This window comes from Oncorhynchus gorbuscha, linkage group LG02 (assembly GCF_021184085.1).
Source record: "Oncorhynchus gorbuscha isolate QuinsamMale2020 ecotype Even-year linkage group LG02, OgorEven_v1.0, whole genome shotgun sequence".
NCBI classification, from domain to species: Eukaryota; Metazoa; Chordata; class Actinopteri; order Salmoniformes; family Salmonidae; genus Oncorhynchus; species Oncorhynchus gorbuscha.
This window is the reverse complement of record NC_060174.1, coordinates 76,516,456-76,542,279: the sequence shown is the minus strand read 5'-3', so window position 1 is coordinate 76,542,279 and position 25,824 is coordinate 76,516,456. Positions and strand designations below refer to the sequence as shown.

The following is a 25,824-nucleotide window of genomic DNA, read 5'->3' as shown; positions in this document are numbered from 1 at the left end:
AATGCCAGTGAGAACTTGATATGGCCTTGTGTTTTAGGTTATTGTCCTGCTGAAAGGTGTGTGTGGTGAAAAGCAGATGGAACAGGGTTTTCCTCTAGGATTTTGCCTGTGCTTAGAGCCATTACTTTTCGTCCTGGAAAAACTCCCCAGTCCTTAACTACAAGCATATTACACAATATGATGCAGCCACCACTATTCTTGAATTTTTTTAAAAACTCTAATGTATTGTATTTGCCCCAAACATAACAATTTTGTATTCGGGACAAAAAGTATATTGCTTTGCTGCATTTATTTTGCAGTATTACTGTAGTGCCTTGTTGCAAACAGGATGCATGTTTTGGAGTATTTTTATTCTCTCCATCAGGGGTCTCAAACAAGTTCCAGGGAGGGCATAGCTTTTGATTTTTCCTTTCAATTAAGGCCTAAACCAGGTGAGGAGAGTTCCTTACTAATTAGTGACCTTAATTTATCAATCAAGTACAAGTAAAGAGTGAATACCTGCATACATTCAGCCCTTCATGGATTGACATGTTCTACAGGCTTCTTTCCTTTCACTCTGTCTGTTACTATTGCGTAGTAACTACAATGGGGTTCATCCCATCTGCAGTTTTCACCTATCACACCCATTAAACTCTTAACTGATTAACTCACCATTGGCCTCATGGGGAAATCCCTGAGCAGTTTCCTTCCTCTCTGGTGACTTTGTTAGGAAGGAGGCCTGTAATTTTGTAGTGACTAGGTGCATTGATACACCATCCAAAGTGTAAAAACTTCACCATGCTCAAAGGAATATTCAATGTCTGCTTTATTTTTTACATCTACCAATAGATGACTCAAAGGGCACTGGAACTTGTGACTTAAGCACATTTTTACTCCTGTAATTATTTAGGTTCTTATAACAAAGGAGTCGAATACTCATTAACTCTGTTCATTTGTAAAAAAAATAATAAGAATAATAATAATCGAAAAACATCATTCCACTTTGACATTATCGGGTATGCTATGTAGGCCGGTGACTATTTTTTTTCTTCTCTCAAATTAATCAATTTTAAATTCAGGCTTTAATCAAAATGTGGATAAAGTTCTGGGGTGTGAATACTTTAAGGGCAGTGTATATAACATCGCACGGCGCGCCATGCCTCCTCTTGCACCATGTGGGGCGCGCACCACAGCGCGGTAAGAAGATAGGTTACTGGATACAGCGGCAGTCCATCCAAAACTAGCTCTGTGCGCAGCTGTCTCTTCGCAGCGCGTTTCAGGCCTACACTGAACTCTCCAAATACGGTAAATTCTCTCAGCTGTAGAGGGCTATTTTGCTCTTCTGCCCGCTGTGTCAAAAAACTCGGCATATTGTGCCAGTTCAGCAACATGCATCTATGGAGAGTCTTTTCTACGTGGCTATTCTTCCTCTGTTTTAGTTTTCTTCCAGGTACGTGCTCATTTTTTGCTTCACAATTTTACATGTATTTCATTGGAGACAAGGTTCTGATTGCTTATCGATGGAAGAATTTGAGGGCAATTTTTCTCACTTTGGCAGTCCGTAGCCTAACAGGCCATTTCGTTTTATTCCCCGAGTGTTCTAAAATGCCAACTACAATATAGTGACCTAACTGACCTAACATTGAAAATGTGGCAGATTATACATTCACATTGGATGTTGAATGAATGAACAACCCCTCAACGATGTATTAAGGGGCAAAGGTGGACTGTGGATATGACATGCATGCATCCATGAACTGTCACTATGTACTCTGGGTTGGTGATTTTAGGATGAAAACTTAGGTGTTGATGTGATGTACTTGGTCTACCATGTCATAGTGCTTGACCCTATTATTAATGTTATTGCTGGTGTCACTCTTCACAAAGCTGTGGAGATGTTGTGTTTGTGCATTAATACCTGATTGATGTGCCCATGCTTCTACATCTGCATTGGTTGCTCGTTGAGGGTTTAGGCTGGGTTTCTTTATAAACACTGGGACAACTGCTGATATAAAAAGGGCTTTATACATTTGATTGATTGCACTCATGGCAAGCTGTTCCTCTCATAATTCCTTTCTCTTACTCTCCATATCATCCCTTGATAATCCCCACCATCTGGGTCTCAAACCAACAGCTCGTGTGTTCTGACGTGACCACTGAGCTGAAAGAGCAAATATATATACACACACACACACACACACACACACACACACACACACACACACACATACACACACACACACACACACACACAAAGAGATCAGAGCAGATGAGAGAATGACAGATTACACCATTACACCTACAAACTCTGTTTTCTGGACACGTGATATCTGCCAGCAGTCAACGGGTTAATGCTGTCATCCCTGTGACCTCTAACCCAGACTCATGCCTGGTCCTACAGATACTGACAGGAGACAAAAGATAGCAGATGAATAAAGGGGAAACAGGAGCCGTGGTTACACCTTGCATTAACGTGGTTGTGGTCATCCGATCAAGATGATCCGATAACTATGGTAATAAAATGTCTCTTATATTCCCATAGTGTCTGTATTGTAAGACCAGATTCCCTGGTCCTTCCCTGTATGCAAATTAATCCACCTGCCTTGGACCTTCCTTATGATACAAGCTGTATACAGTAAATCAACAGAAAACAGCACACTTTTATAGTCAATAGTTTTACACATTATTACAGCCTATATTTAAGACGGATATGCTACATAATATGCTACTGTCTCAATATCCTCGACCTGCCCACAGCTGTACAAATAAATATTATTTAATATATTTATATACCTTACCTTATATTTTAAAAACAGTAAAACGGCTTTGTATACCTAGGTACATGAGTTGTTTAGGGAGGTCTTAAGAAGGATTAGCATACCAAAAGTTTGTATTTTGAAGAACCTCTATGGTAACCTACAGCAAGATGCTTGGTCAAATGATGAACATGGATAAAAGGATCATGCATGTAAAGCAAATACTATGGCTTTATACATGAATGAAGTGTAAATCCAAAGAGTCCTTCATAATGTACTTCAAATTGGACAGTAGCCTCGCTCATGCTTAGAGAACGCTATGCTCATCAGTTTGGACATATTCTGCATTTTATTGCTGGCAATTTGTCTGGAAAATGCTCAAAGATTCACAGAATAGAATATAACATAACATAATAAAATCAAAAAGGATTGCATTATATTCCAGGATTCCGATTCTTATTTAGTAGAGGCCTAAACAGTTTTACCAAGAAAGAAAAAAAGGTACATGGTGGTAGATGACTGTGGTTTGGTTTCCGACAAATAATTGATAAGTGATAATTCAGTAACGGAGTCTCTTTCACTCATCGATGGTTGATAGACTAGCATTACAGAATTTAAACTGAACTACAAATGTATTGGGGATGCATTGGGGAGTCATCATAGTCTGTCCCATGTATCCCCAATACATTTGAATTTGGGACTATGATGGAGTCACAGCAGAAGAGCGCAGTGCATGACAAGTATATGGCAATGTATAATGTGGAGGCCAAATCTTTTGGGGGGATATGAATTTGGGTCCTAGTTCGTGTGGGTTATATACATTTAATAATGTTATTTCCGTGCCCTCAATCCTTCCCTTTACTAGTATGTATCTTCTGTCTTTGCAAGGGTTCGTTCTGAGTGAAAGAGGATATTAATATTTTTTTTGTTATCATTATTGCTACCCCTCTTCTTGCTGAACAGTAGGAAGAGGAAAACACCTGTCCTGTTGCCAGTTGTTCTAGTTTTCTATGTTCCTCTTTAGATAAATGTGTTTCTTGGAGAAAGGTGATATCACATCCAGTTTTAACAATATTGTTTTCCTTCTTATGGGGCTATTAAAGCCATTTACATTTTTATTCCGCCAGCCATTTAAATGTATACTGTAAGTATTGAGAACTCTTCCTAACTGGGGTTATTCTCTTTGTTTCTTGTAGACCCCAAATGCATTGGTCTCCTCTCATTTCCACATAATATTGTATTTATTTTAGTTGTATTTGATCCGTTGCACATATTTTTTTCCAGCACTGTCTTCATAAATGTTTTTTGTTCGAACTGTACATTAAGACATTACCAAGCCCAAACCAAAGGCTATTTAAAATCATGAATAAAATGACCTCCAAGGGTGCGACCACTTTCCTTGGGTAGCATTGTTTCGTCACAAGGATTCTAGGGCCCATAAGAAATTGGAACCCTTCCCTTGTGGTGTGACACTTACAGCACAAAATCAGGTTGCAGCAGTAAGCATTTCCTACCCTTTCACCACAGTTGTAATATATCACTTTTGTACAATTATAGAAAAAAATGCCTGAATGCATGAATTCCTTTCAAATTAGACAGATAATACACGTACTAATATAGGCACTTCATACAAAAATCAAATAACCTTTAACCAGGAGCAGCATTCAGTTGAAATTAAGCATTTAAGCAAACAGATATTATTTTATGTTATAGCATGAGATTCAATGTAGTCCATGTTTCTGGTCATACCTCGTACCAATAATAATGATAAGTAGTATCAGAAGTAATGAAATTAATATTAATAGCGTTAGTAACCATAATATGAATCATGATAATATCAATAATGAGGAAAATTTTAATTGTAGTAATAACATCAATGAAAGTAATAATAATAAATTATAATATATCATAATAAATAGTGGTAACCATAATGGTAGTACAAATGATTATATCAGGATTTGGATTTGGTGTACGACAAAGTGCATTCAGAAAGTATTCAGAGCCCTTGACCTTTTCCACATTTTCATACATTACAGCCTTATTCTAAAATGTATTAAATAAATGTTTTCCCTCAGCAATCTACACACAATACCCCATAATGACAAAGCAAAAAAACCTTTTTAGAAATTGTTACAAACTTGTTAAAAATAAAAAACGGAAATATGACATTTACTCAGTACTTTGTTGAAACACATTTGGCAGCGATTGCAGCCTCAAGTTTTTGGGGGGTATGACACTACAAGCTTGGCCCACCTGTATTTGGGGAGTTTCTCACATTCTTCTCTGCAGATCCTCTCAAGCTCTGTCAGATTGGATGGGGAGTGTCACTGCACAGCTATTTTCAGGTCTTTCCAGAGATGTTCAATCGGGTTCAAGTCTGGGCTCTGGCTGGGCCACTCAAGGACATTCAGAGACTTGTCCCGAAGCCACTCCTGCGTTACGTTGGCTGTGTGCTTAGGGTCATTGTCCTGTTGGAATGTGAACCTCCAGCCCGGTCTGAGGAGCAGGTTTTCATCAAGGATCTCTCTGTACTTTGCTCCGTTCATCTTTTTCTCGATCCTGACTAGTCTCCAAGTTCCTGCCACTGAAAAACATCCCCACAGCATGATGCTGTTACCACCATGCTATATATATATATATATATATCAACTTTTCGCTTTGTTATTATGAGGTATTGTGTGTAGATTGATTAAATAAATTTTTTTCCTCATCAATTTTAGATTAAGGCTGTAACATAACAAAGTGGAAAAAGTCAAGGGGCGTGATGACTTTCCGAATCCACTGTATGTACAAAAGTATGTGGACACCCCTTAAAATTAGTGGATTCGGCTATTTCAGCCACACTCGTTGCTGCCAGGTGTTTAAAATGGAGCACACAGCCAAGCAATCTTCATATACATTGGCAGTAGAATGGCCTTACTGAAGAGCTCAGTGACTTTCAACGTGGCACTGAAATAGGATGCTACCTTTCCAACAAGTCAGTTCATCAAATTTCTGCCCTGCTAGGGTTGCCCTGGTCAACTGTTAGTGCTGTTATTGTGAAGTGGAAACATCTAGGAGCAGCAACGGCTCAGCCATGAAGTGGTAGGCAACACAAGCTCACAGAACGGGACCGCTGAGTGCTGAAGCGTGTAGCTCATAAAGAAATTGCCTGTCCTCGGTTGCAAAACACACTTCCGAATTCCAAACTGACACTGGAAGCAACGTCAGCCCAAGAACTGTTTGTTAGGTTTCCATGGCCGAGCAGTCGCTCACACGCCTAAGATCACCATGTGCAATTCCAAGGGAACACTGCTTGCCCCAATGCACTGTGCCAACTGTAAAGTTTGGTGAAGGAAGAATAATGGGCTGAGGCTGTTTTTCATGGTTCGGGCTAGGCCCCTTAGTTCCAATGAAGGGAAAGCTTAATGCTACAGCATACAATGACATTCTAGACATTTCTGTGCTTCCAACTTTGTGGCAACAGTTTGGGGAAGGCCCTTTGCTGTCTCATCATGACAATGCCGCTGTGTACAAAGCAAGGTCCATACATAAATGGTTTGTCTAGATCAGTGTGGAAGAACTTGACTGGCCTGCTCAGAACCCTGACCTCAACTCCATCGGACACCTTTGGGATGAATTGGAATGCCGACTGGGAGCCAGGCCTAATCGACCAACACCAGTGCCCGACCTCACTGATGTTCTTGTGGCTGAATGTAAGCATGTCCTCACAGCAATGTTTCAACATCTAGTGGAAAGCCTTCCCAGAAGAGTGGAGGCTGTTATAGCAGCAAATGGGGGACCATCTCCATATTAATGCCCATGATTTTGGAATGAGATGTTCAATGAGCAGGTTTCCACATACTTTAGGTCATATAGTGTATGTTACATACTCTGGTTAGGGGTAACGTTTAAAGTTATGGTTAGTGATAGTGATATAAACAATTATTTGTGATTAGAAAGCTTGTTAATTATGTCCAGATAGTGATGACCCAGAGCCATAGTAAATGAGGTCCTGGCTTCTGAAACTACCATTAGAGTTGATCCCAAAGTTCTTGTGTGTGTGCATGTGTTTGTGTCTCTGTGTGAGTGTGTGTGTGTCCAGTTGCTAGAGGAGAGCGAGTTGAGTGAAGGGCATGAGCAGGATTAACTTCTTATGGCTGGGGGCAGTATTGAGTAGCTTGGATGAATAAGGTGCCCAGAGTAAACTGCCTGCTACTCAGGCCCAGTTGCTAATATATGCATATTATTAGTATATCGAAATGTTTAAACCTATTTTTCCTTATATAGACAGACGCACCATATGTGTTAGAATAAAATCAACTACATATGCAGTGAGATTGTCTGATGCTTTAACTTCTTATGGCTGGGTGCAGTATTGAGTATATTGCATGAATAAGATGCCCAGAGTAAACTGCCTGCTACTCAGGCCCAAAAGCTAGAATATTAGTAGATTTGGATAGAAAACACTCTAAAGTTTCTAAAACTGTTTGCATGATGTCTGTGAGTATAACAGAACAATCCAGGAAGTGGGAAATCTGAGGTTGGTAGTTTTTCAACTCTTTGCTTATGGAATATACAGTGTCTATGGGGTCAAATTGCACTTCCTAAGGCTTCCACTAGATGTCAATAGTCTTTAGGACCTTGTTTGATGCTTCTACTGTGAAGGAGGGGGCAATGGGAGCTGAATGAGTCAGTGGTCTGGCAGAGTGGCATGAGCTGACCACGCGCGTTCACGTGACAGTTAGCTTGAGTTCCTGAAGACAAAGGATTCTCCGGTTGGAACATTATTGAAGATTTATGATTTTAAAAAAACATCCTAAAGATTGATTCTATACTTCGTTTGACATGTTTCTACGGACTGTAATGGAACTTTTTGACTTTTCGTCTGCTTGCGCGTCATGAATGTGGATTATGGGCTAAACACGCGAACAGAAAGGAGGTAATTGGACATAAATGATGGACTTTATCGAACAAATCAAACATTTATTGTGGAACTGGGATTCCTGGGAGTGCATTCTGATGAAGATCATCAAAGGTAAGTGAATATTTATAATGTTATTTCTGACTTCTGTTGACTCCACAACATGGCGGATATCTGTATGGCTTGATTTGTTGTCTAAGAGCTGTACTCAGATTATTGCATGGTGTGCTTTTTCGGTAAAGCTTTTTTGAAATCTGACACAGTGGTTGCATTAAGGAGAAGTGTATCTATAATTCCATGCATAATAGTTGTATCTTTTATCAATGTTTATTATGAGTATTTTTGTAAATTAATGTGGCTTTCTGCAAAATCACCGGATATTTTGGAACTACTGAACATAACGCGCCAATGTAAACTCAGATTTTTGTATATAAATATGAATTTTATCGAACAAAACATACATGTATTATGTAACATGAAGTCCTATGAGTGTCATCTGATGAAGATCATCTAAGGTAGTGATTCATTTTATCTCTATTTCTGCTTTTTGTGACTCCTCTTTGGTTGGAAAATGGCTGTGTGTGTTTTTGTGACTAGGCTCTGACCTAACATAATCATATTTTGTGCTTTCGCTGTATAGCCTTTTTGAAATCGGACACTGTTGTGGGATTAACAACAAGTGTATCTTTAAAATGTTGTAAAAGAATTATATATTTGAGGAATTTTAATTATGAGATTTCTGTTGTTTTGAATTTGGCACCCTGCACTTTCACTGACTGTAGTCATATCGATCCCGTTAGCGGGATTCAAGCCATAATTAACCGTGTCATGGTAAAACTTGCACTCCTGTAGATCTGTAATAATTGGATGGTGAAACTTGCATCCAGCCAACCAGAAAAGCAAGGCGAAGCATTTCAGGCATTCTTTAAAGTCAGCACAATCCTTGTCCTGTAAAGAAACAGTCTTTTTTATTTATTTAGCCAAGGCTGTCATGTTTTGTCATATATTGTCTTGTCATTATGCTTTCCCTTCTGTTCGTTTCCCCCTGCTGGTCTTTTTAGGTTCGTTCCCCTTTCTCTCTCTCCCTTCCTCTCTCTCTTCTCTCTATCGTTCCGTTCCTGCTCCCAGCTGTTCCTATTCCCCTAATCAATCATTTAGTCTTCCCACACCTGTTCCCTATCTTTTCCCCTGATTAGAGTCCCTATTTCTCCCCTTGTTTTCCGTTTCTGCCCTGTCGGATCCTTGTCTATTGTTCACCGTGCTGTGTCTGTGTATCGCCCTGTCGTGTCGTGTTTCCCTCAGATGCTGCGTGGTGAGCAGGTGTCTGAGTCTGCTACGTTCAAGTGCCTTCCCGAGGCAACCTGCAGTTCATGATCGAGTCTCCAGTCTGTTCTCGTCATTACGAGTGGAATTATGCTTTATGATTGTAGATTTACTTTACTGGATTAAAGACTCTGTTTTCGCCAAGTTGCTTTTGGGTCCTCATTCACCTGCATAACAGAAGGATCCGACCAAGAATGGACCCAGCGACTATGGATTCTCTCTACTCTACTCTCGAGTTCCAGGGAGCGATGCTCGGCAGACACGAGCAGGAATTGTCTGCTGCTCGGCATGCCGTTGAGACCCTGGCCGCTCAGGTCTCCGACCTCTCAGGACAGTATCAGAGTCTTCGTCTCGTGTCACCAGCTACTTCCGGTTCTTCCGAGCCTCCGGAACCTAGGGTTAATAACCCACCATGTTATTCTGGGCAGCCCACTGAGTGCCGATCCTTTCTCACCCAGTGTGATATAGTGTTCTCTCTCCAACCCAACACATACTCAAGAGAGAGAGCTCGGATTGCCTACGTCATATCACTCCTTACTGGTCGGGCTCGGCAGTGGGGCACAGCTATCTGGGAGGCAAGCGCTGAGTGTACTAACAATTATCTGAACTTTAAAGAGGAGATGATAAGGGTTTTTGATCGCTCAGTTTTTGGGAAAGAAGCTTCCTGGTCCCTGTCTTCCCTATGTCAAGGTAATCGATCCATAACGGATTACTCTATAGAGTTTCGCACTCTTGCTGCCTCCAGTAACTGGAACGAGCAGGCGTTGCTCGCTCGTTTTCTGGAGGGACTCCACGCTAAGGTTAAGGATGAGATTCTCTCTCGGGAGGTTCCATCCAGCGTGGATTCTTTGATTGAACTCGCTATTCGCATTGAACGACGGGTAGATCTTCGTCACCGAGCTCATAGAAGAGAGCTCGCGTTAACTGTGTCTCCCCTCTCTCCGACACTACCGTCTTTCCCCACTGACTCAGGTGTTGAGCCCATGCAGCTGGGGGTATTCGCATCTCGACTAAGGAGAGGGAACGGAGAATCACCAACCGCCTCTGTCTCTATTGCGGTTCCGCTGGTCATTTTGTCATTTCATGTCCAGTTAAAGGCCAGAGCTCATCAGTAAGCGGAGGGCGACTGATAAGCGCTACTAGACGGTCCTCTCCGTCAAGTACATGTACTACCTTACCGGTCCATCTACGCTGGACCGGATCGGCAGCTTCCTGCAGTGCATTAATAGACTCTGGGGCAGAGGGCTGTTTTATGGACGAAGCCTGGGCGCGGGAACATGACATTCCTCTCAGACAGTTAGGGGAGCCCACGGTCATGTTCGCCTTGGATGGTAGTCCTCTCCCCAGTATATTATGTGAAACACTACCTTTAACCCTCACTGTATCTGGTAACCATAGTGAGACCATTTCTTTTTTGATTTTTTGTTCACCTTTTACACCTGTTGTTTTGGGTCATCCCTGGCTAGTGTGTCATAATCCTTCTTTTGATTGGTCTAGTAATTCTATCCTTTCCTGGAACCTTTCTTGTCATGTGAAGTGTTTAATGTCTGTTATTTCTCCTGTTTGTTCTGTCCCCTCTTCTCAGGAGGAACCTGGTGATTTGACAGGAGTGCCGGAGGAATATCATGGTCTGCGCACGGTCTTCAGTCGGTCCAGAACCAACTCCCTTCCTCCTCACCGGTCGTATGATTGTTGTTCTGATCTCTTCAAGAAGCGTTTTGCATCCGCTTCTATCCTTGTTGCACCTGACGTCACTAAACAGTTTATTGTTGAGGTTGACGCGTCGGAGGTGGGCGTAGGAGCCATTCTGTCCCAGCGCTCCGATACTGACGATGGGGTCCACCCTTGTGCGTATTTTTCTCATCGCCTGTCACCGTCGGAACGTAACTATGATGTGGCTAACCGCGAACTGCTCGCCATCCGATTAGCCCTAGGCAAATGGCGACAGTGGTTGGAGGGGGCGACCGTTCCTTTTGTCGTTTGGACTGACCAAAAGAACCTTGAGTACATCCGTTATGCCAAACGACTGAATGCGCGTCATGCTCGTTGGGCGTTGTTTTTCGCTCGTTTCGAGTTCGTTATTTCTTATTGCCCGGGTACTAAGAACACCAAGCCTCATGCTTTATCCCGTCTCTTTAGTTCTTCTGTGGCTTCTACCGATCCCGAGGGATCCTTCCTGTTGGGCGTGTTGTCGGGTTGACTGTCTGGGGAATTGAGAGACAGGTTAAGCAAGCACTCACGCACACTGCGTCGCCACGCGCTTGTCCTAGTAACCTTCTTTTCGTTCCTGTTTCTACTCGTCTGGCTGTTCTTCAGTGGGCTCACTCTGCCAAGTTAGCTGGCCATCCCGGCGTTCGGGGTACGCTTGCTTCTATTCGCCAGCGGTTTTGGTGGCCTACTCAGGAGCGTGACACGCGCCGTTTCGTGGCTGCGTGTTCAGACTGCGCGCAGAAGTCTGGTAATTTTTTTTCTGCTTCTGCTCCTGGTCTTGCTGGGTCTCAGTCTGTTCCCTGCCATCGCATCTCTCCTGTTCTTGTTCCTGCCCTTGCTGTGTCTCAGTCTGTCCCTAGTTGTTACTCTCCTGGCCTGTTTGGTCCTGTTTGCTCTAAAGCTTTCAGTTCTCTACCCGTGTCTCATTTTTTTTTTAGAGTAGTACCCTAGTTTCCCTTTTTATCGTTTTTCGTTACGGTCCTGAGGAGAGGAGTTGGGTTCTTTCTCGGGACGTGCTGGACCGTTTGTGATCTATGATTTCCTCCGTTGCCGCCAGTGTTCCTCCTCGAGAGCGCCAGGAGGCGCTTGGTGAGTGGGGGGGTACTGTCATGTTTTGTCATATATTGTCTTGTCATTATGCTTTCCCTTCTGTTCGTTTCCCCCTGCTGGTCTTTTTAGGTTCGTTCCCCTTTCTCTCTCTCCCTTCCTCTCTCTCTTCTCTCTATCGTTCCGTTCCTGCTCCCAGCTGTTCCTATTCCCCTAATCAATCATTTAGTCTTCCCACACCTGTTCCCTATCTTTTCCCCTGATTAGAGTCCCTATTTCTCCCCTTGTTTTCCGTTTCTGCCCTGTCGGATCCTTGTCTATTGTTTACCGTGCTGTGTCTGTGTATCGCCCTGTCGTGTCGTGTTTCCCTCAGATGCTGCGTGGTGAGCAGGTGTCTGAGTCTGCTACGTTCAAGTGCCTTCCCGAGGCAACCTGCAGTTCATGATCGAGTCTCCAGTCTGTTCTCGTCATTACGAGTGGAATTATGCTTTATGATTGTAGATTTACTTTACTGGATTAAAGACTCTGTTTTCGCCAAGTTGCTTTTGGGTCCTCATTCACCTGCATAACAAAGGCGTTCAGAATTGTGGAGTGGAGCTTTAATATTACACAATGACATCACGTTCCCTGAGGTACCTTCAAAATTATTCTGCAATCATAATTTAATCGAAAAACACTGTTTCCATCATTAAAGAAAGTTTGACAAAATAAAAATCTACCCCTGACGAACAGATAACATTTTTGTTGATCTTTATAGCTGCCATTTCTATTTTTATTTAAGTCAGTGAAGAAAAATTCTTAGTTACAACATTGCTTTTCCTACACCGGCCATACCCGGACCAATTGTGCGCCACCCTATGGTACTCCCAATCACGGCCAGTTGTGATACAGCTTGGATTTGAACCAGGGTGTCTGTAGTGGCTCCTCGAGTGTTGAGATGCAGTGCCTTAGAACCCTGTGCCACTCGGGAGCCCAAATGTTACAAATGTTGCAATGTATTTTTGTTGCAACATTGCTTTTGTGAAATAAACCTGGGTCAATAGAACCCTTCCTACTGACAGTAACTCAATAAGCCATGTCAGCTAACAATTTTTAGATTGGTAGTTAGTCTAGCCAGCTATCTAAACTTGTAGTAATCATGGCTGAATACCGACTGTGCATGCAGGGCACATGCCCAGGGGCCTTGACCTCCAGGGGGCCCTCATTGATTTCGTTAGTCATTGTTAACATGGCATAAGTTATGGCGTTTTTTAAATTTGTGGCACTCCGTCAGTGAGATTCAAACGTATGATCTTCTGTTCTCTATCAAGGGTGGAGCAAGCATACCATGTCTTTTTTACTCATACAAAGCTGTTCAAACAGATCCCATTTCAAAGGAAACAAGCACTCATTAAGATCAGGTGTGGCCAATTAATAGGGGCTGCCAACAAACTCCCGCTCCTCCTCTGGCGCTCATTGTCACCAGTTTACTCATTATTATGCACACCTGCCACCATCGTTAAGCGCACCTGCACTTCACGAGACTCATCTGGACTCTCACCTTCCTGATTACCTCCCCTTTATCTGTCACTCCCTTTGGTTCTTTCCCCAGGTGTTATTGACTCTGTTTCATGCCTGTTCACTACTTGTGTTTCTTTTTTTGTTTTTTTATCAAATTCAATCCCTGTACTTGCTTCCTGATTATTAGTGTACATATTACAGAATAACATCTCCCCAAAGGGAAGCAACAGGGCTTTTTTTTCATATTTAAAAAATAAATACAATTCAACTGGTGACGTCGGGTCCAAGGGCAGCTACCAACGCAACCGGGGATGCCCCAGCTGGCTAGTCAAGCTTCCATGCCTCAGCTGGCTTGATAGGTTCACAAACCTCGGTTGGCTTGTCAGGCTTCCATTGCCGACGCTACTGGGGTTCCCGAGCCTTAGTTAGCTCTGCAGGTTCCCGCGCATCAGCTGGCTCTGCAGGTTCCCGCGCCTCAGTTGGCTCTGCAGGTTCCCGCGCCTCAGCTGGCTCTGCAGGTTCTTGGTTCTTGGGACTGTCCCTTTGGTCGGCGGCTGGAGCTGCGCATCAGGGACAGGGTACTGTCCCATCTACTCTCGCTCCTCCTCTCTGGCGCTCGTTGATGCCAGTTTGCTCATTATTACGCACACCTGCGCTTCATGAGATCCACCTGGACTCCATCACCTTCCTTATTACCTCCCCCTATACTGTATCTGTCACTCCCTTTGGTTCTTTCCCCAGGCGTTATTGATTGTTTGTTTCATGTCTGTATGCTACGTGTTTGTTGTTCTGTTTGTTAATTTATTAAATTCACTCCCTGTACTTGCTTCCCGATTCTTAAGTACACGTTACACACTTCTTAATGTTCTCTGAACGTTACTAAAGATTTTATGAAAAGTTTTCTTACCGTTCTCTGAACAGTTTGAGAACATGACTTTAAATAGAACCATTAGGAAATGTTATGCTGAGGTGTTAAAATTCCCACAGGAGAATGTTACTAACATTCTCTGAACTACTCAATTAAATGTAAAGTGATGAAATACCAAGAAAATATGTTTTTTTTCCAAGTTCCTTATGTGCGGATACTGTTCCAAAGTCAAGCAGCTATCCAGCACCATTCCCATAAAATTGTGGGAGGGTTGTATGCAAAATAACCATAGGACAACCACACTCACCAAGTGCTAAGAAACATAGTTCTCAATGTTATGTGCTACCTGGGATTTGCCTGTTTTTCGAATTTCTCTCTCCCACACAAACACACGCATGCGTTGTTTGAGAATTAGTGCCTGTACAATCTTTGGCAGTTTTTATTTTTTTATTTTTTATTTCACCTTTATTTAACCAGGTAGGCTAGTTGAGAACAAGTTCTCATTTGCAACTGCGACCTGGCCAAGATAAAGCATAGCAGTGTGAACAGACAACACAGAGTTACACATGGAATAAACAATTAACAAGTCAATAACACAGTAGAAAAAAATGGGCAGTCTATATACAATGTGTGCAAAAGGCATGAGGAGGTAGGCGAATAACACAATTTTGCAGATTAACACTGGAGTGATAAATGATCAGATGGTCATGTACAGGTAGAGATATTGGTGTGCAAAAGAGCAGAAAAATAAATAAATAAAAACAGTATAAAAACAGTATGGGAATGAGGTAGGTGAAAATGGGTGGGCTATTTTCCTATAGACTATGTACAGCTGCAGCGATCGGTTAGCTGCTCGGATAGCTGATGTTTGAAGTTGGTGAGGGAGATAAAAGTCTCCAACTTCAGCGATTTTTGCAATTCGTTCCAGTCACAGGCAGCAGAGTACTGGAACGAAAGGCGGCCAAATGATGTGTTGGCTTTAGGGATGATCAGTGAGATACACCTGCTGGAGCGTGTGCTACGGATGGGTGTTGCCATCGTGACCAGTGAACTGAGATAAGGCGGAGCTTTACCTAGCATGGACTTGTAGATGACCTGGAGCCAGTGGGTCTGTCGACGAATATGTAGTGAGGGCCAGCCGACTAGAGCATACAAGTCGCAGTGGTGGGTGGTATAAGGTGCTTTAGTGACAAAACGGATGGCACTGTGATAGACTGCATCCAGTTTGCTGAGTAGAGTGTTGGAAGCCATTTTGTAGATGACATCGCCGAAGTCAAGGATCGGTAGGATAGTCAGTTTTACTAGGGTAAGCTTGGCAGCGTGAGTGAAGGAGGCTTTGTTGCGGAATAGAAAGCCGACTCTTGATTTGATTTTCGATTGGAGGTGTTTGATGTGGGTCTGGAAGGAGAGTTTGCAGTCTAGCCAGACACCTAGGTACTTATAGATGTCCACATATTCAAGGTCGGAACCATCCAGGGTGGTGATGCTAGTCGGGCATGCGGGTGCAGGCAGCGATCGGTTGAAAAGCATGCATTTGGTTTTACTCGCGTTTAAGAGCAGTTGGAGGCCACGGACGGAGTGCTGTATGGCATTGAAGCTCGTTTGGAGGTTAGATAGCACAGTGTCCAATGACGGGCCGAAAGTATATAGAATGGTGTCGTCTGCGTAGAGGTGGATCAGGGAATCGCCCGCAGCAAGAGCAACATCATTGATATACACTGAGAAAAGAGTTGGCCCGAGAAGGTGTCTCAAATAAAATATGTATCACTTAATACAACAGTGAAATGCTAACTTACGAGCCAATTCCCAACAGTGCAAGGTTAAAAAGTAAGACAAATTTGATGAAGAAAATACTAACACAAAAACAATGAGGCTATATACAAGGAGTACCAGTACCAAGTCAATGGGCAGGGGTATGAGGTAGTTGAGGTAATGCAGTATGTGGGTAGGGGTAAAAGTGACAAGGCAGTCAGAATATATAAATGGAGTAGCAGCAGCATACGTAAAGTGTGTCTTTGTGTCATCGGCAAACGTAAGGATGGTGTTGGAGTCGTGAGCGGCCACACAGTCGTGGGTGAACAGCGAGTACAGGATGGGACTGAGCACGTACCCCTGAGGGGCCCCCCTGTTGAGGGTCAGCGTGGCGGATGTGTTGTTGTCTACCCTCACCACCTGGGGGCGGTCCATCAGGACATCCAGGATCTATTTGCAGAGGGAGGTGTTCAGTCCCAGGTTCCTTGGCTTAGTGATGAGCTTGGAGGGCACTATGGTGTTGAATGCTGAGCGGTTGTCAATGAACAGCATTCTTGCGTAGGTGTTCCTTTTGTCCAGGTAGGAAAGGGCAGTGCAGACTGCAATAGAGATTGCGTCATCTGTGGATCTGTTAGGGCGGTACGCGAATTGGAGTGGCTGTGCTGCACTTTGCTGTCTGCAGTAGGAAGTGAATGGACAGGCATTTAGCAGCTCTAGATGGACACGTTATCTCATTTACTGTTTATAATTACCTACCTGCTTATCTCCTCCCCTCTCATCCCTTCTCCTCCCTTCTCTAACGTCTCTCCATCATTTCTCTCCAGAGCGTTCAGTAATTACCTCCTTCCCTCCATACCTTTCTCTCGTGTCTTTCCTCATCTTACCCTAAAGTCACTCCTAATTTACTACTCCATGTTTATCACTCCAATATTTCCCATTTCTGTTTACATTCATCTCCCTCAATACTCTCTCTCTCATCCTCTGTTTGTCTGTCTCTCTGTCTCTTTCTTTCTCATTCGATCGCTCTCTCTCTGCCTGTCTGTCTCTGTGTCTGTCTGTCAAATTGTATTTCTAATTAAATTCACATGAGATTGGAATTGTATTGTTTATTTGTTTGTTGCCAAACCAATTCCAAATATAACTGGGCCTCAATAAGCTGTCCCAAACCCAACAGCAACTCTTCCAACAAAGGCTTGAGAGACTGCAGGATTCTCCCACCACTTCATGAATGAATTAATAATTGAAACGATTTCAAAGATTTTACTGAGTTATAGTTCATATAAGGAAATAGGTCAATTTTAAATAAATTCATGAGGGCCTAATCTATGGATTTCACATGACTGGGAATACAGATATGCATCTGTTGGTCACATATACCTTAACAAAAGGTAGGGGCGTGGTCTGCGGTTGTGAGGCCGGTTGGACGAACTGTCAAATTCTCTAAAATGACGTTGGAGGTGGCTTATGGTAGAGAAATGAACATTCAATTATCTTGCAACAGCTCTGGTGGACATTCCTGCAGTCAGCATGCCAATTGCACACTCCCTCAAAATCTGTGGCATTGTGTTGTGTGACAGACCTGCACATTTTATACTGGCCTTTTATTGACCCCAGCACAAGGTGCACCTGTGTAATGACCATGCTGTTTAATCAGCTTGTTGATATGCTACGCCTGTCAGCTGGATGGAACATTCTGGCAAAGGAGAAATGCTCACTAACAGGGATGTAAACTAATTTGTGCACAACATTTGAGAGAAGTAAGCTTTTTGAGTGTATGGAAAATGTCTTCTTCATTATTGGAAGGAGGCTTACCAAAGTTACTGTAACATTATCAAATGTAATGGTTGTAGTGAGTCATGCATGGAGGACCAGACATACATGTAGGCTAGCTTTGGAGTCATTTAGTGGATTACAAGGTACCACTTCGGTTAATCCAGCTGGGATGCTGTTGAGTCAATTTGCCCCATTCCTTTGAGGAACTGAGGCTTGAATTAGAATAATAATGAAGGTTGTGAGTGATGTGGATTTAATGTGGTTCCTTAAGTTCTGCTAGGCTTTACTTACTGTGCTTACAACTCACTCACTCTCTCTCTCTGGCAGTGTGTCTGGGTGCTCATGGGAGATATGCTCAGAAGTTGTTGACTGATTTGTTCGCTAACTACACCAACGCTCTGAGACCGGTAGAGGACACAGACCACATCATCAACGTCACACTGCAGATCACCCTCTCACAGATCATTGACATGGTAAACACGCACAAAAACATATACACAAATGCATACATACACAAGGTCACCACGATGACCCCACGAGCACTACTTATCCTCTGTATAGGCCTCCTCTGATACTGTTTTCCCTGCAGGATGAGCGTAACCAGATCCTGACCACGTACCTGTGGATCCGGATGGTGTGGACGGACGCCTACCTCACTTGGAAGAAGGAGGACTACGATGGTCTCGATACCATCCGCATACCTAGTAGTTATGTATGGAGGCCTGATATTGTCCTATATAACAAGTAGGTCTGGCTGGTATTGAGACACATCGGTTCTTCCTGCAGGGGTTTGTTATCCTCTTCCTCACATTCCTTTTCCTCACCCTCCTCTGCTATGGACACAACCTGGACACCCTAGATGCTATTACTCAGGGGGTGTCAAGGCAAGCGTCTGCTAAATGGCATATATTATATTATTATATATTATTAAGGCAACAGGTGTGCTTCTGATGCTCATCACAGTGTATTGGAGCAGTAGTTTTTTCACTAGTGTCAGGGGTTCTTCTTGGTTAGGTTACGTAGACAGGACGGTTGCCTGGCACTAGTTCTAATTTATGGCAATGTCAACCTGAAATGAAAAATAAATAAAGACAAGGTTGGTCGCCTGTCTTTTCTAGTATGCGGTTTTTACGCTTGTTTTTGGATACTAGTTGTTCTTGCCAAAACTAGCACCTGGATCTTGACGTACTGCTGTGCACAGGGTTTTGCATTGGGAAATCCAGTATAAGTGGAATAGTCCTTCTATTTATTATTTCACAGAATCTTTTTCTCCCTTTATTTTGTTATCTCTATTTGTTGTAATTACAACACACAACTGAATCAGTAAACCCTTTAGGATGGGTTTGATTTGAACATGTTCTATATCATTTTTACCAGAGATTATATCTGGACAGGTGTGAGGGATGTGTGTAACATGAAACTCAAAATAATCCCCTTCCTGAGCTAACACTCTACCTGTTTAAATATTGAATCCCTGTTGGAGGATGTTTGGTAGCAGGGGGATGCCACAGGATGCAGATTAAGTTCCTAAAATATGGCTTCTGAAATAATTCCTTTGAGGGTGGTGACTATTAAAGTTCTATGTTCAGTCCAGTCCCCGTGATCAAGGTCAGAAATGTAGTGAGAGTGCTGAGTGTAGGAGTTGGCTATGAGAGGAGGGCTCCACTCCTGCCATCCCCACTCGCTTTGTGCCTCGACCATCACCTTTCAATCATCCTGCCTGACCATCATGACATCCTTTATCTCTCTGTGAGTCATTCAGGTTTCCTGTCATTAACTGTCATTAACCCTCTCATCTGCCTCTTCAACCACTCTGTCTGTCTGTCTGTCTGTCTGTCTGTCTGTCTGTCTGTCTGTCTGTCTGTCTGTCTGTCTGTCTGTCTGTCTGTCTGTCTGTCTGTCTGTCTGTCTGTCTGTCTGTCTGTCTGTCTGTCTGTCTGTCTGTCTGTCTGTCTGTCTGTCTGTCTGTCTGTCTGTCTGTCTGTCTGTCTGTCTGTCTGTCTGTCTGTCTGTCTGTCTGTCTGTCTGTCTGTCTGTCTGTCTGTCTGTCTGTCATTAAGGTATTAGACACTCCATGCCCATCGTCCTTCCCTGCATTTCTGCCCTCTGTCTTTTCCCAGTCACACCTCTAAAGAGTCTTTAGTCTCTTGACAGTAAGTATATCTTTTCTCTTTTTATTTAATATCAATTGTAGATAAGAAATCATTTTCTATGGTTTTAATTGCCTTCTTTGTTCGGGAATGAATTCCTCACATACTCTTTCCCCTGGCTCTTCTCCCTCCCTCTGTCTCTCCTCCTCCCATCATCCTTTTACTATTTCTCCCCCATACACTCCCCCCTCTTTCCAAACTCCCTACTCCCCCTTCACCCTCCCCTCCCTCTCACCTCTTACCCATACTCTCTCCCTTCCTCGCACCCCCCCCCCTCAGTGCTGATGACCAGTTCTCCAGCTCTATGGAGACCAACGTGGTGATCCGTAACGACGGACAGATCATGTGGGACCAGCCGGCCATCAGTAAGAGCTCGTGCTCCGTGGATGTGTCCTTCTTCCCATTCGATGCCCAGCAGTGTCGCCTAACCTTCGGCTCCTGGACACACAACGGCAACCAGATGGACCTGGTCAACGCCCTAGACAGCGCTGACCTGGCTGACTTTGTGGCCAACGTAGAGTGGGAGGTCAGATTGATTAGTTTATTTTGCCATTTTCTATACAGGCTAAGCCTGATCTCTATTCCCTTTTTGCACTTTATTGATTGAAAACACTTTTGCATTTGTAAGACTGTCTTATCTTCATGTTATTTTACACTGAACAAAACTATAATTGCAACATGTAAAGTGTTGGTCCCAGGTTTCATGAGCTGAAATAAAATATTTTCCATGCATACAAAAATCTTTTATCTCTGCACAAATTATGTTTAATTTTGTGCACAAATTTGTTTACATCCCTGTTAGTAAGCATTTATTCTTTGCCAAGATAATCCATCCACCTGACAGGTGTGGCATATCAAGACGCAGATTAAATGGCATGATCATTACACATGTGCACCTTGTCCTGGGGACAATAAAAGGCCACTCTAAAACATTTTGTCACACAACACAATGCCACAAATGTCTCAAGTTTTTAGGGATCATACAATTGCTATGCTGACTGCAGGAATGTCCACCAGAGCTGTTGCCAGAGTATTTAATGTTAATTTGTCTACCATAAGCCGCCTCCAATGTCATTTTAGACTATGTGGCAGTACGTCCAACCGGCCTCACAAACATAGACCATGTGTATGGAGTCATATGGGCGAGCGGTTTTCTGACGTCAACATTGTGAACAGAGTGCCCCATAGTGGCAGGCATAAGCTACGGACAATGAACACAATTGCATTTTATTGATAGCAATTTGAATGCACAGAGATACCATGACGAGATCCAAGAGTATGTACATGCCAGTCAAGTTATTCCATAAAGACCTCAGCAAACCATTTCTGTATGGACCTTGCTTTGTACACGGTGGCATTGTCATGCTGAAACAGGAAAGGGCCTTCCCCAAACTGTTGCCACAAAGCTGGAAGAAAATAATTGTCTAGAATGTAATTTTATTCTGTAGTGTCAAGATTTCCCTTCACTGGAGCTAAGGAGCCTAGACCATTATTCCTCCTCCACTGAACTTTACAGTTGGCAATATGCATTCGGGAATGTAGAGTTCTACTGACAAGCGCCAAACCCAGATTCATCCGTCAGACTGCCAGATGTTGAAACGTGATTCATAACTCCAGTGTTTCCACTGCTCCAAAGTCCAATGGTGGTGAACTTTACACCACTCCAGCAGACGCTTGGCATTGTGCATGGTGATCTTGGGCTTGTATGTGGCTGCTTGGCCATGGAAACTAATTTCATGAAGCTCCCGACAAACAGTTTCCAGAGGCAGTTTGAAACTTGGTAGTGAGTGTTGCAACCGAGGCCAGAAATGTTTTTATTATGAGCTACACGCTTTAGCACTCGGCAGTCCCCTTCTGTGAGCTTGTGTTGCCTACCACTGTTTCTCCTAGACCTTTCCACTTCCCAATAACAGCACTTACAGTTGACTGGGGCAGCTCCAGCAAGGCAGACATGTGACAAACTGACTTGTTGGAAAGGTCTGCCACGTTGAAAGTAACTGAGCTATAAGTAAGGACTGCCAATGTTTGTCTATGGAGATCGCATGTGCTCAATTTTATATACATGTCAGCAATGGGTGTTTCTGAAGTAGCTGAATCCACATACTTTGGTGTATACAGTGTACGTGTGTTCTTATACCACTAGACTACCCCAGGCCACGCATTTCTATTATTTTCCATGCTATCCTAACAACAGGTTCTGGGTATGCCAGCCAAGAAGAACGTGATCCTGTATGGCTGCTGCTCAGACCCCTACCCAGACATCACCTACACCCTGCATCTGAAACGCAGGGCCTCCTTCTACATCTTCAACCTACTCATCCCCTGCATGATGATCTCCTTCCTGGCCCCGCTGGGCTTCTACCTGCCGGCTGACTCTGGGGAGAAAGTGTCCCTGGGGGTCACCGTGCTGCTGGCACTGACCGTGTTCCAGCTGCTGGTGGCAGAGAGCATGCCACCCTCGGAGAACGTACCACTCATTGGTGAGGGGCTTGGGGGTGTTAGAAAGAGAGAGGGGGGAGAGATATGGAGGAGGGAGGTAGAAACAGCTTGCCATGAGTACAGCAATCAGAGAGAAAGAGACACATTAGAATATATGCTTTTCTCTGGGCTTTTGAGGTCATTTTATCTCCTTCTCCAACACTACCAGAGACTGACCAGCTCGCCTCAGAGACTTTTATAGATCTTCATCTCCCATAAACTCGGGCAGAAATGTTTAGTGAATATTGAAGGGGTCTTGCTCAGCACAATGTCCTCATACAGCCTCTCTCTGCTGCTCCATTTAACTGCCTGGAATAGTAGATATGTGATACACAGCAGGGAGACCTTTATGAATACTGAGTAAGCATATTTTCTATGTACATTCACTATACTGTTCCATATTTTATTGTGATAGTATTGGGATGAGCAAAAAGCACTTATTCAATTTGAATCAACTTTGAAATGCATGCAGAGTTAAACAAGAGTGTAGGCATTTTTGCATTTGTATTTCAATATAGCAATGATTTGAGTTGTAGTATTTGTGTGTGAGTTGTAGTATTTGTGTGTGCTTGGCTTAGAGAGCTGCTGTACTAAATTGTGTTGGTGTATGTAGGATAATGTTGATGTAATGGTACAGAGGCCAGGCAAGTCGATATTGGCTGTCCAGATAATTTAATGTGCTGCAACCACAGCGTGATAACCTATACCCTGCCTTCTCTCTCTGGAGCAATTATACTTGTCTGTCTATTTAACACGGTCTAGAATCCTGCAAGGCAGTGATGTTATGTTACCCAATGTATACCATTACATTGAATGATTATGTTTGAATGTTTGAGTTGTTATACATGGAATAGACTGTATTGCTGATCACTATTTCTCCACAGGGAAGTACTACATTGCTACCATGACGATGATCACCGCATCGACCGCCCTGACTATCTTCATCATGAATATCCATCACTGTGGTCCGGAGGCGCGTCCTGTCCCTGAATGGGCCCGCCGCTTCATCCTGCACTACCTGGCACGGATCTGCTTCGTCTTCGAGGTGGGAGAGAACTGCTTCACTGGCACCCCCAAGAAACAGGCCCCGCCTGAGCCCCCACCCGACCACAATATCAACCCCCAAACTAGAGGTACTAACTGGGATGTGAACGGGCAGGCCTGGGGGGGCATGGAAGGGAGGGGTGAAGAGGAAGTGGGAGGGGTGGGCGTAAAGACTCCAGAAGAGAAAGAGGAGGGGAATAGACTGGATGTGAAGAAAGGGTCATACCAAATGTTTGAGCCCAGTAGGTGGAAAGACGACCTGTTTGTAAGTATAGATGCAGAAGAGGAGGAAGAGGGAGCAGCAGGAAAAGAGGAGGGAGAAGGAGGAGAGGCAGAAAGAGAGAAGCGTTTCAGAGGAAAAATTGGGTGCATGGGAGGGGCAGAGGAAAAAATGGGAGGAGGAGGAGAGAGAGGAGGTGCAAGAGGAGGAGGAGAGAGAGGCTCTGTGGAAGGAGGAGGTGAAAGAAGGAAAGGATCATTAGGAGGTGCAGAGGATAGGGGTAGGAGGGAGGTGGTGGTGAGCGTCCAGTGTGTGTGTCAGCACCAGGCGCTCCGCAGGAACATAGAGTACATCGCCAGCTGCTATCATGACCAGCGTTCCACTCAGAGACGTACGGGTGAGTGGAGGAAGGTGGCCAAGGTCATGGACCGACTCTTCATGTGGCTCTTCTTTATCATGGTCTTCCTCATGAGCCTCCTCATTATGGGCAAGGCCGTCTGAGCACGTGCAGAGAGCAGAGGGAAAAGACTCCAGGTACAAGTGACCCTCAGGCACAGATCTAAGATCAGATCCTACCCTTCCCAAATGCTGACCTTAACCATTAAGGAGGATCCCAAATTGACCTTAGATGAGTGTCTAATGGTAACTTTATCCTACTCCGAGGGGCAGTAGGCCAACTAAATCATTCAGTTTTTACCACAGGAGATACTGTGTGTGGGGTTTTGTATGTACTGTATACTAGCTGTTAATATTCAGCAATGTGTGGTAGACTTAATTGATCTCATTTCATACAGAAGTAGTTTTCTGTGAGGGGAGACAGTTTTTGTAGGGGAGACAGGAACAAACTTCATCTGTGAAATGGAGCCAAAGTAATTCTTCTGCCGCCTGGCGACTATTATAAACACTAAGACACACCGTTTAACAAGATCACGTTTTTATATTACTATAACTTTTAAGGCTCTTCGGCCTTTTACTGATTTACTGTATGTGAATAATCCATTAGACAATTGTATTTTTAAGTGTACTTCTCAGGCCTGCCAGTCACTACATGAGAACGACAGTACTTTATGAGTGCACACCTGAGAAGTGCACACTTTCTTTGAGTGCACTTGACGCTGTTGAAGATTTGATGTGTAGAATAGAATGTATAGAATGACAATGCTAACTAAAATAACAGTAGTGGTCCATGCTTAAGAAGACTAATGTATCCAATGCTTATCACTTGTCTATATTGCATATGTACAAGTACGCCATTAAATGTATTAAATATTTCATAATATCCAAATCCCTCTGACTTTTTCACTTTGTAACCACAGGAAAACATTTCAGAGTGAGTCATGAAAGGGAAAGGAAAACTGTTATACACTCATCCATTCCAGTAGTGAGGAATAGGACAGGATACATGGAAGAGAATGAGGGGGACGGTGCAATAGGACATGTAGTAATGTAATCCAATAACCCTTTAACATCATTAGGGCTTTGTGAACGAATTAGAAGAAGAGCCATTCAACTTTAAAACCCATTGGAGAGTTCTGTTGTGACGGTACAAGGGTAATCTCCCTCATCCACTGCCAGACACTAATTCTGCTCACGATGACAACCATTCATATACACTCCCAAACTACACACACTGTAGATAACAGGATTTTCATAGGCTTTGAACCGGACCGCTTAAACTTGCTTAGTGGAGTGGTGCCAGGGAAATAACTTCTCCCTCAACGTAAAGAAAAAAATGAAGGAGCTGATTGTTGACTTCAGGAGACACTGATCATTATTCACGATTCATTCAAGACTATCTGTAATCACAGTAGCATCCACATTAATGTAGCAGTGTTTAGAAAAACATTATATTGTTATTTACAATAAAAGTGACTCCAAGATGATACAATACAATATTTACCATTCATTCCTATTGGTCACAAAATAATCTGAAACAACCCAAACAGCAAATGCATCTAAGTTTGTAGAAGCTTGATGCAATCATTGCGTGCTAGGAATATGGGACCAAATACTTAACCTTTTACTATTTTAATGCACAAATGAATTTGTCCCAATACATTTGGTGGGACTATGTACAAAAAGTGTTATAATTTCTAAACGTTTCACCTAATATCGATGAAAATACTCTCAAATGAAAGCTGACGGTCTACACTTTAACCTCATAGTCATTGTATCATTTTAAATCCAAAGTGTTGGAGTACAGAGCCAAAAAAACAAAAGTAAATGTCACTGTCTGTCACACCTACTCCTGCTCCCTCCTACCGGCACTCAACATCAACGGTCCTGCTCACGATGACACCAGTCCTGGCAACCCACATTAC

The 25,824-nt window shown here is 43.3% G+C and overlaps 1 protein-coding gene across 1 annotated transcript; it reads left to right on the top strand.

Annotated features, from left to right (window-relative positions):
• The first annotated feature begins 1,026 nt into the window (after nucleotides 1-1,026).
• On the top strand, nucleotides 1,027-24,770 carry LOC123994477 (neuronal acetylcholine receptor subunit alpha-10-like). The gene is made up of 6 exons (XM_046297108.1): nucleotides 1,027-1,429; nucleotides 17,939-18,084; nucleotides 18,201-18,355; nucleotides 20,041-20,287; nucleotides 21,956-22,241; nucleotides 23,124-24,770. The coding sequence occupies exons 1-6, from the start codon at nucleotides 1,369-1,371 to the stop codon at nucleotides 24,002-24,004; spliced, it is 1,776 nt and encodes a 591-aa protein (XP_046153064.1). The 5' UTR covers nucleotides 1,027-1,368; the 3' UTR covers nucleotides 24,005-24,770.
• The last annotated feature ends 1,054 nt before the right edge of the window (nucleotides 24,771-25,824 follow it).

What these genes read in the sequence shown, in the direction of transcription:
- LOC123994477 (XM_046297108.1), top strand. Translation starts at nt 1,369, where the DNA reads ATGCATCTATGGAGAGTCTTTTCTACGTGGCTATTCTTCCTCTGTTTT. An exon ending in TCTCACAGATCATTGACATG is followed by an intron (nt 18,085 to 18,200) that starts GTAAACACGCAC and finishes TTTTCCCTGCAG; the next exon opens with GATGAGCGTAACCAGATCCT. An exon ending in GATATTGTCCTATATAACAA is followed by an intron (nt 18,356 to 20,040) that starts GTAGGTCTGGCT and finishes CCCCCCCCTCAG; the next exon opens with TGCTGATGACCAGTTCTCCA.